This window comes from Boleophthalmus pectinirostris, unplaced genomic scaffold, assembly GCF_026225935.1.
Source record: "Boleophthalmus pectinirostris isolate CB_2022bp ecotype Guang Dong unplaced genomic scaffold, ASM2622593v1 HiC_scaffold_16, whole genome shotgun sequence".
NCBI classification, from domain to species: Eukaryota; Metazoa; Chordata; class Actinopteri; order Gobiiformes; family Gobiidae; genus Boleophthalmus; species Boleophthalmus pectinirostris.
In genome coordinates, this window is record NW_026571095.1 from 11,268,939 (window position 1) to 11,289,038 (window position 20,100).

Below are 20,100 nucleotides of genomic sequence, written 5' to 3' on the forward strand. Positions count from 1 at the left end.
TTTTTAAGTAGATGTGTGCTAAGCCCAGACCTCACAAGCACTTCTGCCAATAAGTTCTAAAACTTGAAATGTCAAAGCAAATGTACTCAAGATAAGGTTTAAAGGCCACTGACTGTACACCCTTTTTGACACTCATTCAAATAGCTTCTTCAGTTCTGACAAGGTTCTGGCCACTGCCTTACATCTGCCAAAAATATAACAGGTAGTCCTTACTGTCATCAACTAGGGTGTGATAGTTTCAGAGTAGTTAGCTTCTCCCTTCAGACGCATGAGTACCAAAACATTTGATTGAACTTTTGACCAGTTGGCACAAAATGTAATTAAAACATAAAGGCACTGACAAGATCATGAAGTGTCACTGGTTTATATGTACAAGAAAAAGCATAACCTTATGTACAGTAAATCTTATTTGATAGGTTTAGGCCTAATATCAATCATGGTGTTCAGTTAATTGATCAAAATCACTTTTAACTTAAAACTTGGTAAAAAAAAACAAAAAAACAACAACAACAAAAAAAACCAACCAAACAAACAAAAAAACAATTAAATTATTAAAAACTTAAACTTGAAAAAACATTGACAATAAAATAGTCAGCCACAAAACTACTTCAGAATCTCTTTAAAACATTAAATAAATGAAAAAACAAAATGCTGTTTTACAAAACGTTCCTCATTTAGAGTCCACCTGTCAAATAGTAAAAACTAAATTACACAGCCAGTTACTCCCAAAATGCACTCACAACACTATTATCATGATGGCTTTTGAAAACTAACCAACACACAGATTCAAGACTATTATTCTATCGCATGTCTTGAGTATTCATGATTGAGAAGTGGTGCCCATTTCTCGGAGTACAGAATTAAACTCCACCTCAGTCAAACCAAAGCACAAACCGCAATAGTTTTAATTCCTGATTGAGGCTCTGGTAGTTTCAGGTCAAGAGGAACAGGGACCTTCTACCTGTAAGTTTTGGGATGAGTATTATTTTCCATTTCAGTTCCCTCACTGAGGGCTAATTGTAGATAAAGCAAAGGTTTTGAAAATAAAAGTCTCAAATTCGTTGCAAAGGCCGATCTCTTCAAAATTTTCAGAATCATTTTTTCGAATGCTGTTTATCGTTAACTGCCACTGCTGGGTTTCAAACATTATCTTAACATTTTAAAGATCAATAATATTTCATACAGATGTAGGGCAGTTGACATCAGTGTTAAAATGCATTTTTTTATTGTTTTGTTTTTTGTAATATAGCAGGTTCCTTGGTTTAGTCAGTCACTAATAGAGATATCTGGTTCATTGCATGAGAATACAATCAAAAGGGAAAAGTGGCTCTTACCCCCTTTTGGAAACGGATATAATCAGATTCTAGAATCTGAAAACCACCAATTCCATAAAGAATCTACAATTCAAGTTTTTATTTTTCAAGAACGTCTCAAGCATGAAACCTGAGTCAGTCCAAGTATAATTCATTAGACCACAGTTCCTCAGTTTTGAACTGATGTCAGTACAGAATATATTCTTATGAAAAATAACGCAATTCTTTTCATGCAAACATACCACTTCACTGAGTTATTATTGACTGACTTTGTAAAGCTACTTACAGCTGGACTCACAAACGCTTTGGCACAATGCTATTATTCACATCACACACATGATATTTTGAGGCACTTTAGAACAGCTTTTTCAGACACCAAGACCAAAAACACATTTTAGCGACACATCAGCGGTGCTTTTACAGTGTAATCTTACCAACCAAGACAACAAGCCTTTACTGCTTATACTGTACAAACAACTACAGTCCAGGCCCTGATCTTACCTCCCAGAGTTCAGATGAGTGAGACTGATAGGTGGATATCCAGACAAATATGACGGTTTATGTGTAAAAAAAAAAGGCCCTCCAAAAATAAATAAAAGATAGACAAGAGATCTAAAACAGCACTGACCTCTGCAGAACTAGCAAAGTTTGATTTTGTTGAAAGTGACAGATGACTAATGAGCTTTGATCTGATATGTCAAAAAAAGTAAGAAATCTCCTTGCTTGGCTGAGTTTGGCCTGAAATTCATTGAAAGAAGTGACTAGACTGCAAAACCTATACATTTCAGTCTGGATTTTTTATGCAATACACAAACAAAATGTACTAATTTACAAGCATAGGTCAAGTACCCTTAGCTTTATTAAACAGCATGTAATTGCTATTTCTGAATGTGCCTTAGCTCTGAAGCATGTTTATCTTTTTGTCATCTCAGAGCTTGTAGGGCCACTCTTCCTGTGCACCTGTGCTAGTACTTCCTGTCTCGGTGGCCCTCCGCTCTCCTCGTACCCCCAGCCTCAAAACCGCATCCTTCACACCGTCACAAGAATACTACACAAGTACCAAAAAAATACCACTACTTCAAAATCAGCCAGACAGACAATTCATACCACTGTAGCATCAGGGTCTCCCCCTCTACACCCCCTTTCAGCAGTTCAAGTTTATAACATGCAGTCTTATGGCTCCATCAAGTCATACTTGTAGAAGAAGTACAATGAAGTTATTCCTGAATGTGCTGCAAAGGTCTCTGGGAAGAGTAGTCCGAGGCTGGAGAGGGGTTGGGTTGCTGGTTGTGGTCGTAGGTACGCAGATAGTGACCATTGTTCTGATGATAGTAGAACAGCAGTTTTCTGGCAAATACTGGCTCCACCTGAAGAGGAATCAAAGTGATATAGTTATTACATGCACAAAGCACAACATCAAAGTACCATCAGTGACAAACACAACTTCTGATGTACAAAGGTCTCTATGTCTGGATGTAATTTTGATGCTTCCCACTGTGCATGCATGTGTAAATACACGCGGTGGTCATTTGGAGTGTATAATTCATGCCATCATGAAAATATAAATCATGATGAAATTAGACAAGAGAACTTGTGTTTGTCCCCCACTGGAGAAGTTACAATTCTGCTACAGCAGTAGAATAAAAATTCTAAAAATATAAATAAATAAATATAAACGAATAACGTATGTACACAACATTTTGATTTAGATTTGTTTTAAAACCAGGTAAAATGTTCAAGATGGCCAAGAGGCCTAGGCAGAGCTGTATGTAGACAAAACTATATAAGCTTAAGTTAAAATGATTAAGAATACAATTTGTAACAGTAAAAGAGATTTTCCAGCGTACCTGTGCTGTGATCATTTTCCTGGAGCGCTGTGGGTCTGGATACTCGTCTCCGAAGCACAGCACAATCTGGTGTCGTGGAGGAGAGCGTCCATTGTGCACATACTCATGAAGCTCTACAACAATAACAGAGAATAGACTATTTAGCCATATTAAAGCTAAACATATTTTTCTCTCACACTTGGATATATCGTCTGGAAACTACTGGTAAATCTGGTGGAAATTTCAGTGAAATGGCACAAAAACACGACTCATGTCATATGTCACATGTGGTGCACCACAGCAGGTGGGTGGGGACTCCACACACCCGCTCCCAAGATAACAGCCTCTGTGCTCCTATGGGACTTACCCACAAACTGCACCAGAATCAAACTTCAGTATTTTATTCACCACATTAGACATAAAAGTATGGAACTTATTTGACAGGACAGGAAATAGGCCTGTAGGAAGTGTCTCAATGTATAAGACAGTTGGAAATGTCACACTTCATGATCACTCACATGCAAATGAGCAGAAATACGTTAAACTAATGTTTTGATCATTATTATGTATTTTGTGCTGGAATATTTTCCATTTAGATATATTATGAACTGTCTATTTTTAAAAGTAACTTTAGATGCCCTTAGTACATCACTTTTATTTAGCTTTGTTTAATGCATGCTCAATTTAAAAAGTTATTGAGCACTAATTTCTGTACATACAAAATTCCTTTGTTTCCAGTAGAAAGTACATGAATGGACAGCAGTGGCAGTTTAATTTGCTTTAAAGGAAATGTTATTTCAGCAGTTCAGTGATTGTAATGTGTTATGAGGCTTTTAAACTGCATCTCACTTAAATGCAACTTCTTCTTCTTCTATAGTAGTAATATATTATATATTTTGTTTTTCTACTGAAAAAAAACTAATACAAAAGTTTAGCATACAGTATTCATCACATTATCAAGCAAACCATAGTGTCGTCATGATGCTGAAATTTCAAACTTGATTTTTGATACTAGAGAATAGACTTGATACTCAATACCAATTCTGATACTACGATGATAATACAATAGACAATACAATGAGATGTTCAACATTAAATAAGAGTAAAAATAATATATAACAAATATCATCATGTAGTCTTATATCTGTGTAATCCCCTCTGTTATCCAGGTAGGTTCTATAGTGGTCCATGGGCGTATACTAGTCTATGTGCTCTTATACTTGTTCTGATACAGCTCAAGGTCATTCTAAAGCTCTGCAGGAAAGGTTCATTTCTTTTGTGTGAATGTGACTTTTTTTTAAGAATCAATACCTGTTCTAATGAGTATCTAGTTTCTAAATGAGTTTTTGTATTTTCAATACTTTTGAAACCCCTAGTATGCCCGTGAGTTTAACAGCACTTACCTATTAGAAACTGCTGAGTGTCAAACAGTTTGCAGGGCTGCTCCTTCTCCAGTTTGTTGGGTTTGTCCGTGTAAGGAGCCAGCGGTCCCTCCCAGTACACCCTGCTCTGACACAGGCGTTTGGCGTACATCCCATCAGGCGCCATCCACAACAGCACCCCTTTCTCCAGGACGCTAGGGAGCATGTCTGCCCCCTGTCTGTGGGACTCGGGGTACGGGAAGGGGAACAGGATGACCTCTGGACCCATGGAGAGGCGGTCGTCCGGATGAGGGGAGGAGGACGGGGAGGAGGAAGAGGAGGAGGCCGAAGAGGAGATACGGCATCCTTCTGGGTTAATGGTGGTCACTTCTTTCACCAGGGACTCTCGGTAGAAGAGGGAGACGTGTAGGCTGAAATCTGAAAATCAAGGAAGGAAAGGTACCTAATTTTTACTGTTTTAAACAGCTTGCAGTGGTCCCAAACTATTCCTCATTTACCCTTGGCATAAATAGCATTCTAATTATTCACCGCAATGAATTTATAAGCACGTTTCACTACTTTCAGATTCCAGATCGGAGTGTGTTAATTACTGTGTTAAAAATCTCTAAATGTATAAGATGGTGTGATGTTTTACCGGTCATAGAGTTAGGGTCCATTGCATAGATAGGTGGTTGGGTATCTGATAGGTATGTATGGAAGGAGAGCTGGAAGCCTAGGAAAAGACAATGTGTCAAGTTATGTTTTGGAAAGTATTACAAAAAAAACCAAAAAACACAAACAATGCTTTAACTTAAAAAAGATATATTGACAGACTTTATTAAAATTCAAATGAACCTACATATTTCCTAAACATGTTGCCACCATTTGTACTACAGTTTTTACCATTCTCTGAGTGTGCTGTGGGCCAGGGCCGGCTGAGGGATGATGGGTAGTGGTACTGCAGATCGTGATGATGAGGAGGTGGAGGAGGAGGAAGAGACTGCTGGTCAGAAGAAGCAAAGTCTCTCCAGTCTCTCCGCTCCATGTAACTGGTCACCTGTGGCAGTTAACACAAACAACTTCAGATTACGACACAAGACACTTGGCAGCGGGTGTGAAAAATATGTGAAAATAAATATAGAATGTATTTATGATTGTGGAGTGGTTTGCCTAGTGGTTGCATAGTGTGAATTGTAGGAAGTCCATTGTAACATCTTTAATATGACCTTTTTGAGCACATGTCCAATATTTGAAAGTAAGAAGTGCATAACTTATACTGTACTAGAGTTATATCGACTTAATATAATATATTTTGGCACTCAATATTTTTCGTATGTACAGTTTCTTTGCAAAAGTGGGGAGATTTTTGCCATTTTTATGTAATAACGTAAGATTTGAGCAGTGGAGAGTAGAATAAAACTTTCTCATGTCTTGATAATGATACTATAAATTCTAAGTGATTCTATTATTATCGTTTATTGCAGTAGTTCTCATGCTTCAAAGTTTGTTACTGTGAGTTTGTTATTGTGACAGGCCTACTGACCGACCTGGTTTTGCAATGAAGAATATGCAGGATAATAGCTAAGATGTGAACTCTCCTCCAGACTGGTCATTTTCAATCCTAAAATAAATTTAAAAAAATACAAAGATTATCAAAAATGCTTACACTTCATGCATCCTTTACATATTTTAATTTCAAACAGCAGATGTAATGTTGTGCGAGCTTAAAACAAACTGTTCCTCAATTAAATGCAAGAACAATAACATTATAGTGCATATCTACTGGCCAATTCAACACATTTTGCACTCTGCACTGGTAACCGAAGCCCCCTATAAAAAGCACTAGGTCTTTTTTCTACATGCACTGGCTTCCTTTGTGCTTCCTGCCGCATCACAGCGCTGCACTGCATATGTGTAAATGTCTATAGTAAACCAGCAACCAGCACCAGTCATGCATGGCAAGACAGGCAAATTGTGTAAAGTATTTCAATGCTTCAGTCATTTTCTACCCCATTTTAACAACTACAACGAAGAATTCTAAATGTTTTCGCACCATGTTTTTGTGTTGTCTTTAGTTTTATACTGATGACTGATGATATAAAGCTTTTATTTCAGTGGCTATAGGAAAATTTCAGATGTTTTCACCTGGTTTATGGTTAACATCTCTGTAATTACTGGGCCTGTCCACTTGAAACAAAAACTGTCACTATGTTTAACATCTTTCCTCTTAGTGTACATTTTTTATTCTTGTAGTAGCTTCAAAATGTGGTGGCATTGCTCAGTTACAAAGACCTGTTGTCAGTTGAAAGGAATTTAAGATATAAGATTAGTAGGTCAATTTCAAGAGCCAATTAAATAGATTTTGTGGTTTCAGTTTTTTTGTTTTTGAAACTTTGACGCACAATTACAATTGGGATCCAGAATACACACTACTCTTCTTTTATACATTTGTTATACATTATCTTCTGTATTTTATATTGTAAACGTACCTTTCTTAGCTCCCTCTGGTATGATTCTGTAGACCTTATAAGGTTCTGAAATGTCTAGCTGGCTCCTCTCTACCAGCTCGTCAAAATCGTTGCTTTTATTAAGAGCACAGCGTAATCTGGTTTTCCACGTCGGAGGGTCCGGCTTATCCACACCTTCTTTAAATTTCCCTTTGAACAGAGCCCATGCCTGCGACAACAATAACAAAAATATTTTAAAAACTTAAATTATATAAAATCAAATAGTCATCGTGTAGTTTTACAGATGAGCTATACCTTAAACAGGGCAGCATCCTCTTCCCGGTTGTAATCCTGCTTCCCAGCATGTTTCCATGGAATCCGAAATATGGTTTTCTCATCATTTTCCCAAACCAGGCCTGGATACCTCCCGCTGTCTATTTGGTCAATCAGCCACTGTCTGAGTTTGCCATTACCACAGCTGACTGATAGGCTGTCCTCTTCCATGTTGCCCTTAAAAATCATATTAAAATGTCAAATATTTAGTAAAATTATCCAAAATGAGGATTGCAATTCTCAAAAAAAACCAAAAAAAAAAAAACAAACAAAAAAAAAAACATAAATTTGCTATCAGAAACGTGTCTTGCTCTGAAGTACTAACCCTTCAAGCCACAATTCTGACGGTATATATATGTTAAGTGACTTCTGCACACCCGTTTATAAAAAGCGTTAGGCTATGACACGCCATGGTGCAATGTTCTGTTTTTATTTAGCACAAAAATTATTATACATGAAAAAAAAAAATACTTCTCCATTCGCTGCCATGTTCTTAACTCGACCATGCTTTACACGTGAAATTGAGTTGCCAAAACAGAACCATTCAGTACAAGTATTCAATTTGTACATAAATAAAAATAGATTTAATTGAATATTTGTTGATATGAAGGTTTGTTATAATTGTGATTGCTTACCTGTTGTACTTGAGAAGACCCTGACTTATTAACCCTATGGTCCGTGAGCTCTTTTCTTAAATGTTATCACTTGAATCGTAATCGGGAGGAGGAGCCAGGGAGAAGTTCAAACTGGAGACGCTCATTTCTGTGAAGCCAGAGCGCCCACACAGCGCAGCGCAGTGACGGGGAATCCCTCTGCCCCGGAGAACTACCCTGAATGGAACAGACGCTTGTTTTGTCGTTTTCTTATTCCATTGCTTTTCTGCATAAACAAAGTCAGCAGCAGCAGCAGCAGCCCGGGCTTTGGTTATCGTCTAGCCACGTCCTGTGCGTCTGCGTACATGACATGAAGGCTGCTACGTTTGAGGTTGTGCCCGAGAGTACGACGTGCACAAAAAGTTCTCAACTCTTAATTGATTACACTGCCCTCATGAGGTTAATTATGAGAACATCAAGCAAACATGACTACAGTATGTTGGCAAGGTTTGAGCCTTGGGCAGGGGTCTCCAACCTTATTCCTCTAGTGAACCACTTTTACAAAACGAAAATGCCAGAGAGCTACTAGTTTTAGCGGTCACAAGAAATTGAGATGATTATAAGAAAGAGGGAGAGCCTTGGGGTACAGTTAGATGTCTATAAAACAGAAACCATTGTCCATTTATTAGTGCACAAAGTTAGGCATCAGTGTACAATGGTCATAGGCATTTAATTAATCAAATTTTACTTTTTCAGCACAATGCTTATATTCAGAAATCCCTTGACGAGCGACTTGAAAGAGGGTGGAGAGCTACTGGTAAGTCCTGAGCTACAGGTTAGAGACTGGTCTAGGGAAAAGAAACATCTAACAATGAAGTTAAATGTGCACTGAGTAACTTTTCTTATGGAGGTTGTGCCACCCGCTTGTCTCCATGGAGATTGTATTTCTTTGCCTGAAATGTTCTTATGTGTACCGTAAATGTATGCCTTCATTACAAGTGTTCATTTATTGCTGAAAAATATCTGGAAAGACAAGCATTCTCATTGAAAGCAGGGTCACCGTTCCACAGATCTGACTTGGCCACCAGTCAGATCTGCTGAGACAAAGAAATGACAGATCCCCCAGCAGAGGTTTTATGTATCTTGCATAGTAAGCAACTTTTCTGGTGGTGGGTACATCAGCTGCTTTTCTCCATGGAGTTGCTTTTGCTACAGTGTTCCACAGGCTGTCCATGATGACAATCAGGTGACTAAGCAAAGTTACAGGTGAGGTCTGTGGAGACATACTGTTCAAGATATATTTGAATGATAAGAACACATGTAACTGAATAAATGTAATACAAATAAGTTTAAAGCAATACTGTGGAACATTCCAGGCAAAGCAAAAACTTCTCTATGGAGATAGACCGGTAGCAAACCCTCCACCCATACTGCACCTTCAGCTGCACACAGGGATGGACATGAACAACAACATTCAATAACTGTTAGCAAATCTAATTTCTTCAAAATACTATAGCATTCGCTGCAAGGTCCTTAAATCAACCATGATTTACACATGAAATTGAATTGCCATAACAGAACCAGTAATTTCTTTAGTCTTGGTCTTTTATTCTTGGTGCAGTGCTGGGACATTTTAAACATGATACATTAAAGCTTATTACCATAGACTATATAGTAGTAGTAGTAGTATAAGTACTACTGGTATATACAGTTCTATATTATAGTCTATTGCTATTACCGGTCACAGTGATGTTTATGTGTACTCTTAGCCTATACTTTTAATGTAAACATATATTTGTCCATACCAAATGATTGAATTAACAGAACATTTAAGACTGTACAGTATTTTGTAGATGTCATGCATGAATTCTCAAGCACATAAGATAAACAGGAAGCACCAGCAGACAGAGGTGCACACAGCCTTATCACGTTCAGCATGGAAGCCCCCACAAAACACAACACACTCAAAACCTCTTTTTCTTAACAAATATATTATACAATGACAAATAGATACAATTTGCACAGAATAAATAACGTTGTTCTTTGTAATGCTGTGAGTCCATCCGCTGAGTTCATTGTGAGAGTAGTTTTTTTGCTGCATCTCAGTCATGTGTGAAGTCATATTTGTTCAGATGTGGTCTCTTCTTGGACTTCACCATTCACTTTGGGCACTCTCAATAATAAGTCTCTAATATCAGCCTCGTTGTTTAGTGGGTTGTCCTTATACTCCGTGTAGAACCATTCCCTGAACTGCAACAAAACAAAACCAGTTTATTCAAGTTTTAAAATTCCAGTTTATTCACATTTAAAAATATCATTCTAAAGTAGCAAATATAGGGTTGGGTTTCAGCTTCCTGTTATATGGTACCGTTTTGAGGACAGACAATCATTCAAAAGATCCAATATTTTGTTTGTTTTGAATTGTTGATTGCTATGGAAACGGCCCTAATTTTTCATCATTCTGAAACTGAAAGCAAAAATCAAAATCATTTTAAATTTAAGTTGAATGGTAGATGTAGGATTTATTTTCCTCAAATGCTTATTGATTAGACATGCACTGAAATGCAATGCACAGCTGTTAAAGGAACACTATGTAACTTTTCTGTTGGAGAGTTTACCATCTGCTTGTCTCCGTGGAGATTATATTGTTTTGCCTGGAATATTCTACATTATGTCATCCAATGGAGAAAAACAGCTCAAGTTACAGGTCAGAGTAAAAACATGCAGTTGAAAAAATGCCTGAAAAATACTGTGGAACATTCCAGGCAAACCAACAATAAGCAAAGGCAAATCAGATAGGATTAAGTGATATGCAGCCTATTTGGACTAGAATTTTTGTGAGTGGGACAGACCCGAAACATATTAGCTCCGCCTATTCCCTTTGCTAGGCCTGTCAATAATTACTATATTGACTCATCATTCCATACATGACAGATGGAATGATATTTTTTGGGATGTCAATATTTATCTTGTGTACATTGTCTCTACACTAATGGGAAATGTTTGTTTATTTTTTGCTTTAGGATAAGATTTGAGCATCCTTACATATGCAAACTAAGCACTTAAGTGTTTAATTCTGCTAATTATCTATCGCAGCTCATGGTTTTAACAGTACTGTAGATTTAGAATAGATTTTGTGGTTAAATCTGCTCTTGGGTTATTGAATCAGTGGCATAAAGTAGTTTAAACATTTATCGTCTCTAGAATTTCTTCAGCAGCCAGGCTGGTGCCACCTAGTGCCTCCACTCAGTTTCATTTCTCTCCAGCGACTAGGTCAGAAATCAAAATACAATAGACAGTTCGCAAAAACCCCAGAAGTGCAAGTTCGGGCACCAGCCAATCAGCAAAGAGCCGGAAAAATGAGAATGTTTGGTGAATTTTATCAAGGTGAAAGACATTATTGTCCTTCTTCCTACAGGATCTGGGAAAAGCTTAATATACCAGTTAGTCACGTTAGCAGTACATTACATACATGACTACCAAAGAGCAGCGATTGGTTAAATGATAAAAAGTACCCGCCTACCGTCGAACGAACGAATTTTAACACTGCAAGGTCCAATGGTTTCTAAGAAGTGAAATGAAGTGAAACTGGCTGATGAATCAGGCAACCTACCCTTTATCATAATTCTAAACAAATATTACATTATTGCAACTGACTGTGTACACTTTAATACACACCATCTGCAAGTGTAAGAGAATCCCACTGTGCATCTATTAACTTGTGACTTTTTAAAGTATAATATTCTGATGCTGATGCTTTGGTCTTTTGACCTGTTCTGCCTGTTTGTCCTGGAATTCCTGGAGCTGCCGTTGGAAGCCGACGTTTGGGCCAGCGGTGGGCCGGACCACTCTGACCACGGCCAGAGCGTCCTGCCAGCCCAACCCGCTCACCGTCATGAGGTACGCCACCACCAGAGTCACGCTGCGGGACACTCCGGCCAGACTGGGCACAGAGATGGAAAGAAGTCAAATGGTAATACAGTAATGGTTAAAAAGCACCAGAGGTTTATTAATACTTTTATTTATACATTTATTGATACAAGAGGAAATACAACTTGGATTTAGTCAACACTTTTTTTAGGAGCCTATGATCAATATGAGCATTCAAGGTCCTGTTTGGAGTTTGATTTTTAACAAGAGGGTGATAGTGACTAACTGAAAAAGTGTTGGCTAATGCTCACTAACTTTTTATAATAATTGTGGTTTCAGTTTTTGTAATTTTATGTGTGCGAGACTTTTTTGACAGCACAAATCAGTAGTTCCAGCTATATCAGCTCTTTATAGTTAGATTGTGTTAAAACAAAGCTCAGATTAAAGTCTAATTTGAGTAAGAGAGTTTCAAACAGAGTAGTGCTTACAGTTGGCATCACATCCCCTGGGAATGTTGATGACATCAGCTGCAAAGTGTCAGTAAGGGTGAATGAGACACAATTTCCACAAGAAACACAAGATTTGGTCCACGAGAACAAGACAAGATTTTGACATAATTTATAATAAAAATAAATAGTGCAGTTCAGATCACAATTTTGGTCCCATTTGATCTACTGTATTTTATTGTGCTCTCATCGTAGCACTGCTTTTTGCACAGCATCTCATGAAGTGTAATTGACCAGCACCTTAACCATTTTTTTCCAAATCCAAAACTAAACAGATGAGAGAAAGAAATCTCAAATTCTTCTCATAAACTTGTGGCATGAGATTTTGTCCCATCCCCAGTGGTTTATAAAAAGTAAGACGATGCATCAGTATACATACTAATATTACTACTACAAAATACTACACATACTTCTACACACTAGTCACTGATATTACGACACAGCTACAAAAAATAGTTTCATATTCTGTAAATATAATCTCCAGTAGCCAATTTTTGGGGCGGCTGACCAGCTGCCTAAAGACTATGCATAAAGCTTCATTTAAACATTAGTGCAAAGAGGAGTGGTCCCAGGCAGACCATCTGCTCTTGAACGTTGACTCGACCAAGGAACTGGTGACTGACTTCAGGAGAAATAGGATACCAGTGGAGCCTGTCACCATCCAGGGCCATGTCATGGAAATAGTGGACTGCTACAAGTACCTTGGCGTCCAGCAGACTGGACTGGAGGGACAACTGAAATGCTGTGTACAAGAAGGGCATTGGTAGACTCTACTTCCAGGTCTTTCAATGTGTGCAGCAAGTTACAATCTTCTACCAGTCTGTGGTGGCCAGCGCCCTGTACTTCACTGTGGTCTGCTGGGGGAGCAGCATCAGTAAAAGGGATATTGGGCGGATTGACAAATTGATCTGTAAAGCTGGTCACATGATTGGCTGTGAGCTGGAGACATCTGTCACAGTGAGGGACAGGAGGACACTGGACAAACTGCTCTCCATCATGGACCCTTCTGCTCACCCACTGCAACACGCTACAGAGGGACAGATAATACTCCCTACAACTGTACAGCAACTCACCCACTGCACCACACTATAGAGGGACAGAGGAGCTCATTCTCCAACAGGCTCCTACAGCTCCACTCAAACACCCCTGAGAGATACAGGACTACAGCATATCATACTCCATACAACTGCACAACAAGTCAACCTTATGTAACATATAATACTCCCTACAAATGCACAACGACTCACCCTTATGTAACAGATAATACTCCCTACAACCGTACAACTCACCCTAATGTAACAGATAACTATATGTTCTGTCAATTACCATATCAATGTTGCAATTCTTCCTGTGACCTCATGTAAAGCTGTGATTTTATATTTTATTACTTCTCTTTTTATTTTATTTTGACTTGTACATTTAAATTTATATAATTATGTCTTATTTTACACCTGTCTCTTGCTATCTTTTTTGTTACTAATTTAGAATTTATTATTACCATTTATACTTTTTACTCTTTGTTAGTATATTATATTGTGATGTGTGAGCTACTGTGTGTCCAAATAATTTCTCTTGTAGATCAATAAAGTTTGTCTAAGTCTAAGTCTAAAATGCACAAAACACTGCTCTTTTATCCAGTTTGTTGTGAAATAGAGTTGTGGATGAGTTTGTAGTATATTCAAAGTCAACAATTTGGGAAAAAATATCAAAATTGTCCATAGATAATGCCAAAAATATCAACCAAGCTTAACAGTTTCTCATATATATAGTGATTATACGCACACACACACCCCATTGGTACATTTGTTCTCATACGAGCTTAATCATCTTGAAACAAGGAAGAAATGTCGTGCCAAATTATAATCAGTTCCCTATAAGAATCTAGAGCTAAACTTATCAAAATTAGTGCAAACATACCAAGTTCTAAGCATAGAGATGGTTAATGTTTTGACCATAATGGTAAAAATCTCTCAGTTACACTTTGTTCCTCTTTATTTTCAGAGAAGCCACAGTGACGCTAAATATAACCTTCCCCAGAGCTCATACGGCCACTGCACAAAATGTGGTCACCATTGTCACTGCTCTTTTGAGAACTGCTCTAATCGTCTATTGTTTATCATTACCTCTCATCTGTGCACAAGATAAACAGGGCTGTCCTAATTTGATCTTCTATAGATTTTGACAGTAGTAGTACAGTAGTGGTCTTACCAGTGTACTAGGCAGCCTTCCCCTTTAAGACGAGACTCGTGAATGAACCTGATGCTTTGTTTGAAGTGCTGAATTCTGAAGAGCATAAGAGAGAATTACTGATAGTCAGACACGCTAGCTTGAACCAATATTGTGTATTTATCCACAAACGTGTTTTTAGCAAGTGTCATACTGTATTTTGCATGCTGAACTGATACATAAGCCTGTCACAATGATTATAATGTTGACCTATTTTCAAATGAATTGCAGATTAATCATATTTGGGCTTATATGTATTTTTATTTTCACTAGTGGGGTAGTTTAACTTATTTTTGTAACACTGAGATGCAGAAAGAACCATGATACATATGGCACTTTATTGATACCAAATATTGACTGAAGAGTTCCATTATGATTTGAATAAGGACAGTGCATATTAATCAATTTGCAAGCAAGCAGCTTCCTTAAATGACAGAATTTGCACAATATATATATATCTGTTGTCCCAAGTCAGCCAACAGTAATTATATAGTGCTTCCATCTTCTTTTTATTGTGACAGGCATACAAGTTACACATTACTTAATGACCATTGTACCGTATACGAAAAACAAAAATAAACATGTAGCATATCTTGTATTATTAATTGCATTACTTTATTATAATTTAATCACTTTGCTCTTGCACTGCATCTAAATAGTTTCTGTAATTTACCAATCAAGTTTACACAAGTTTATGCAAGTTTATTTCATGAAAAAAAATGCAAATGTGATAATATTTTCGAGAACTTATTGTAATATATCACTGCATACAGTTATTCAATACTGTAAATTATACTGTGTTTTCATTTCCACTCCTTTGTATCCACTGAGGGTGTGTTTTAAAAACACAGTATCACATTTCACATACTGGGGTCCCAGCAAAGTTGTAAGAAGCAAAAAGCAACTGGGTTGCTATGGACAACAGGTATGTGTATGTAAGTGAGTGTGCATGTGTGTGTTTGTGTCTGTTGTGTCTGTGTGCGCGTCAGAGCATGCAACCTAATGTGTGACTATGTGGAGCCATATAAAAATAGAAGCTTGCACCAACCATCGCTACAGCGGCAGATAGCACAGAGGCACTTCCTTTGTACTAAAGGTCTTTGCTAACCTGCAGTGTCTAGCGGTGGTTTAGAGTACACATCTTTAGTACTATGTCACCAGTCTGGTATGTTTAGAATGTTCATGTGACTAGCCAGTCATTTACATCTCAAAATGTTGGGCTGCACTTTATTATTCAAGTTAACTGCAATTGTTCTCAAACACAGTCAACACAATTTTATATGAATGGAAAACATAATAATAATAAGAGAATAAGAGGTTCATTCAGATTCATAAAGCTCACAATCCCCTAGTGCTACTGCCTTACATTATTATAGTTTAGCGTAAGTTTTCAGGCCTCCATTTTTATCTCCCTGAGTCGAAACCTGCGCAGTGCTGTAATCACTGACCTATTATTACTATCTGAAAAAGTGAACTACTAAATTAAGGCAAAACATATTAAGATGTTCATTGTTTTACTTTATTTTACTAAAACGCACAAGCTGTGATGATAATAATAATGTCTATTTACAGACCTGTTCACATATTAGTTTCTGTGTTACTTGCCATGAAAGTTTGAGTTTGTCAGTACTAAATGCCCCGTGCAAAGTACAATGGTCATGTAATGTTACAGTAATCTTATCTGATGGAAGCATACGCCAGAAGATGATTTGCTTGATATGAACCTCACTCTCTGTCACAATGTATCTCTCTCTCCTCCATCTCCAACCCCATCCCTTTTCTTTCACTATCCTCTGCTTTGGCTTTTGTAGTTAACTGTTTCATAGTTACTTGTATAGTAGCTTTTATAGTTTGTCATATTTGTGTGACTGTTCTGTACTCACAGGTTCTGTGTTGGCAGGTCCGCTGCTGAAATGCAAAGATAGGTCATCTCCTGAGGAAGACAAATAAGTAACGACTGGTAGGGCTCTTTAATACTATTTTGTCAAAACATAAACCTTTCTCAAGGTTTGCTGGGGGTTTTGTTTCAGTGTATCACTCAGCCAAAAATACACTTCTCAAAAGAAAAAAAATATTTTTTTAATATAATGAATTATCACTAAACTTATTTTAAAATGTACTGCCATTATACGGGATCCCTGATACCTCATCAGTGCAAAATGTTTGATTTCCACCAGGCACATACATAGATTCTTTCTTTGAGATGTTGACATCACAAGTTGTTCACCTAACACTGACTAGAATACATCACACAGTTGAACACACAAATCCTGCATATTTACGCTCAGTTCACTCTGCCCTACCTTGTGATGCCACATGGTAACACAGGAAGTACTCCACTGTGTTGTTGAACTCCATGGACCTTCACTAGAATCATTTGCATAATTTTAGCCCTAGAATTGTCAACTAAACAAATGGTAAAAAGTAGCTGTTAAGTTGAAAACTCCTGCTTCATGACATCACAAGGTGGAACTGAGCATTTTGAGATTGGGTGATGCAAAATGACTAATAATAAAGGATTACTCAAACATATATGCATGAACGAAACAAAACAAAACAGAACGCCGGATATTTTGAGAAGGTAACAATGGTCTAACATGACAAAAAGCTCACAAGGGTCCATTTTGTATAATATAGGACCTTAATCACCACCACTAAAAAATCTCTGTGACTTGCTTGAAAATTGATCAGAAATACTGTATATGTGGGGAAAATCCAAACTACCCAAGCTTGATAATGAAAACATCTTCCCAGCAAAATCAGTAGATATATATACATATATTTCCAGTATGAGTGGCTGAGCACAGTTCATAAGGCAAAAGCAGCACCCACTCAAAGCAACCAACTCTGAGCCCACACTTCAGCTCATCGCCTGCTGCCGGTGACTGGTATTTCTCCTGATAAGTATCACATGAGCCCTGCGTCTGCTTTCACTCAATCAACACACAGCTTCCTATTGCAGAGACCGCAGAGGTAGCTCTCCTGGATCTACCTGACAGACTGGTCTAAAAAGTGCACAATCAGTAGTGCGATGTAAGGTTTAGGTTTTCTTAACATAAATTCAGTGAGAAAATACTAATAAGTGTGCCGCATTATAATCTTACCGGGAGTAAAGGAGCTGCATTGTCATGAATGGACAGAATGTGTGTAATGTTGTTTCGGGCTAATTGTTCTCTGTCTCTTGCATCTGAAAAAAAGGAAATATAAAATGCATGATTATAAGTTGTGTTGCGGAGGGTATGCCAGCTGCTTTCCAGGCATGTTCCACAGTATGGCATTGAACTTATCTATCTTTGTGTTGACAAGCAGTTGATGCCACCAGCCCATAGACTGTATATAAATACTGGTAGACATAACTCACCAGCCATTTCAAATAGGAAGTGTTCATCATTTTGGTTTGTATTAACCCGCTCGACATGATGCAGGATTTTTTTATTTTGCTATTTTGTCCATTAATACATTTTTATTCCTAATATAGATATATAGCTCCAAATGTGCCCCTATCACAGCAAGCCTCCATAAGCTTCATTTGACTGCAGACAAATGCTATAGGTGGCATCAGACTCCCATAGTCCACTTATTTATACAATCTATGCACGAGCCCTTTACAGGCCCAATCTATGGATAGATGACCCCACACATAATAAGAATGCATGTTTTCCAATGTATTATTATTATTATTATTAGTAGTAGTAGTAGTAGTAGTAGTAGTAGTAGTAGTAGTTGTAGTATTTATTTATTATTTATTTATTTTCATACATACATTTCATACAAAATAATATCTACATGGTTACCAGAAAAGTTACATAGAGTACCTTTAAGCAGCAATGCTAATAGGGGTACAAACCTCGGAAATTTCCCAAGTACAAGTCAGGGAGGACCTACAGTGGCACAATATTAGAAAATACATCAGTATTATCATCCATACACCTGGCAATGTAATAGCTAGGTAATAGTTTAATAATCTAATTTTAACAGAGCACATGGCTAATTTACTATTGCTACACAGAATGTCGTATGTTCGTTGGCTACTTTTAGTTCAAACAATGGTTCAGTTGAAGACCTCTGAAAATGACAGTAAGTGCTCTCATCGTGCAAACCGTAAAAATAAACAAATCCTTACCTTATTAATCCCATTCCCCATTGCAATAAAAAAAAAATCTTCTAAAATTTGGCTTGTTTTTGTTCGTTTAAGTGCCACAATGCATGGAGTTAATTTATTGAAGTTCCCAGATTCTCCACGCTGCTCTGTGCCACTGGAGAGAGCGCACAAACTAAAAGCTCTACGTCCACTTGCCCAAACAAACATCGTTGCATGCTGGGATATGTAGTTGGCGAGAAGAGAATTGCCTACAGGTGAGATTTAAACGCAGCAGATATATTTAGTTATGATGAATATGAATACTCCGCGCCTCCTTGGTTGATGGCAGCATGTGGTTATCCCTAAATAAACTTAAGCCACGGTGGATTTGCGCAGGCTTAAAGGAATTTTTGCCCTCTATTTAGACTAGCGCACATACCAAGATGATGTCATTGTTATAAGGCTATATTCGCCATCAACCAATAATAACCCAACAAAAATAGTTTGACGGTAGTAGTAGTACTAGTAGTAGAAGAACAATCATTAAAGGTGCAATAAACAATACGTTTTCGTGTTGTGCTTATCTTCATGGTCTTGCTTTACCTGGCATGTTCCACTGTGTGACATTAAACTAATCAATCTTAAATTTATTGTACTACAATGAATTTAGTAGCTCCCATTTCCACAGATCTGACTTGTAAATTGGCCCGGTCTCGTCACCTGCTTGTCTCTGTAATATGGAGATGTATCTATTTAATGCTATACAGTGAAGCACTAAAGGTAAAGCAGTAACTTCTCAGTAGAGACAAGCAGGTGGTGGACTCGCCACGGAAAAGTTACATCCACCTTTAAAGTTACATGCGCTTTTAAAGTCTCTATAACGCAAATAGTACCCTAAAATGTTGGCATATTTTGTTTGGCTTTGTGTTTATTTAAACCGAGTGCCATTTACTCATATCTATAAGTATTTATTAGAATTCTGACCCACTAAAATTAAATAGGCAGCAATATCTTTTACTGCATGCTGTTAGTGAATGTCAACAGGTTCTTCTCATGAACCATAGGTCCAAAATGTTATGGGTCATTTACCGGAATCTACACCGGAGAAGAGTGACAGTACGAGCCGTATAAATACAGCTGCACTTTGATGTGGCTTCAGGGTGAATATGAAGAATTCACTGTAAGCGTACTATCTAGGTCTGCCCACACTGAGTAGGCTACGTGTCAGGTACTTTCCCGCTCTGGTTTCACATAAATACGTTTTATCAATGAATGAAGCCTATAATATAGAGTTGTGATGATGCAAAAGAGTTGTTTTTTTTTTTTTTTTTTACAATACCGTACAGTACAGTAAGTACAGTAACAGTAAGAAAAATTCAAATAAACAATGTCTACTTTTCACCACCAGGTGGCAATATCGCCATACAATTGCGCTTGCCCAAAGCAGCGACGCTCTGTTTGTTCTGAAAACTACTGGTCAACAACATGGACTTATGGTCAACGAGAACAAAGTAGAAATTATATGGTGTCCTGATACTCTTGAA

At 37.6% G+C, this 20,100-nt stretch overlaps 2 protein-coding genes across 3 annotated transcripts; both read right to left on the bottom strand.

Annotated features, from left to right (window-relative positions):
* Positions 1-348: 348 nt before the first annotated feature.
* irf4a (interferon regulatory factor 4a) lies at positions 349-8,240 on the bottom strand. Of its 2 annotated transcripts, XM_020921665.2 has the most exons (9): positions 7,916-8,240; positions 7,263-7,457; positions 6,990-7,176; positions 6,048-6,121; positions 5,404-5,557; positions 5,156-5,233; positions 4,543-4,938; positions 3,161-3,273; positions 349-2,680 (listed from the first exon to the last, which is right to left on the bottom strand). In XM_020921665.2, the coding sequence occupies exons 2-9, from the start codon at positions 7,449-7,451 to the stop codon at positions 2,531-2,533; spliced, it is 1,341 nt and encodes a 446-aa protein (XP_020777324.2). In that variant the 5' UTR covers positions 7,452-7,457; positions 7,916-8,240; the 3' UTR covers positions 349-2,530. The 2 variants fall into 2 exon arrangements, with proteins under 2 accessions (XP_020777324.2, XP_020777316.2); XM_020921657.2 differs by lacking the exon at positions 7,916-8,240 and having other exon boundaries at positions 7,263-7,469.
* Positions 8,241-9,386: 1,146 nt separating this feature from the next.
* On the bottom strand, positions 9,387-18,890 carry dusp22b (dual specificity phosphatase 22b). Its single transcript, XM_020923201.2, has 7 exons — positions 18,599-18,890; positions 18,323-18,356; positions 17,580-17,662; positions 16,359-16,408; positions 14,458-14,532; positions 11,645-11,816; positions 9,387-10,123 (listed from the first exon to the last, which is right to left on the bottom strand). The coding sequence occupies exons 1-7, from the start codon at positions 18,782-18,784 to the stop codon at positions 9,992-9,994; spliced, it is 732 nt and encodes a 243-aa protein (XP_020778860.2). The 5' UTR covers positions 18,785-18,890; the 3' UTR covers positions 9,387-9,991.
* Between the last annotated feature and the right edge of the window lie 1,210 nt (positions 18,891-20,100).

What these genes read in the sequence shown, in the direction of transcription:
- irf4a (XM_020921657.2), bottom strand. Translation starts at nt 7,469, where the DNA reads ATGATTTTTAAGGGCAACATGGAAGAGGACAGCCTATCAGTCAGCTGT. An exon ending in ATTCTTCATTGCAAAACCAG is followed by an intron (nt 5,558 to 6,047) that starts GTCGGTCAGTAG and finishes TAACTGCCACAG; the next exon opens with GTGACCAGTTACATGGAGCG. An exon ending in GGACCCTAACTCTATGACCG is followed by an intron (nt 4,939 to 5,155) that starts GTAAAACATCAC and finishes CTTGATTTTCAG; the next exon opens with ATTTCAGCCTACACGTCTCC.
- dusp22b (XM_020923201.2), bottom strand. Translation starts at nt 18,784, where the DNA reads ATGTTTGTTTGGGCAAGTGGACGTAGAGCTTTTAGTTTGTGCGCTCTC. An exon ending in TGGGGAATGGGATTAATAAG is followed by an intron (nt 18,357 to 18,598) that starts GTAAGGATTTGT and finishes GTGCCACTGTAG; the next exon opens with GTCCTCCCTGACTTGTACTT. An exon ending in AGGACAAACAGGCAGAACAG is followed by an intron (nt 10,124 to 11,644) that starts GTCAAAAGACCA and finishes GTTTTGTTGCAG; the next exon opens with TTCAGGGAATGGTTCTACAC.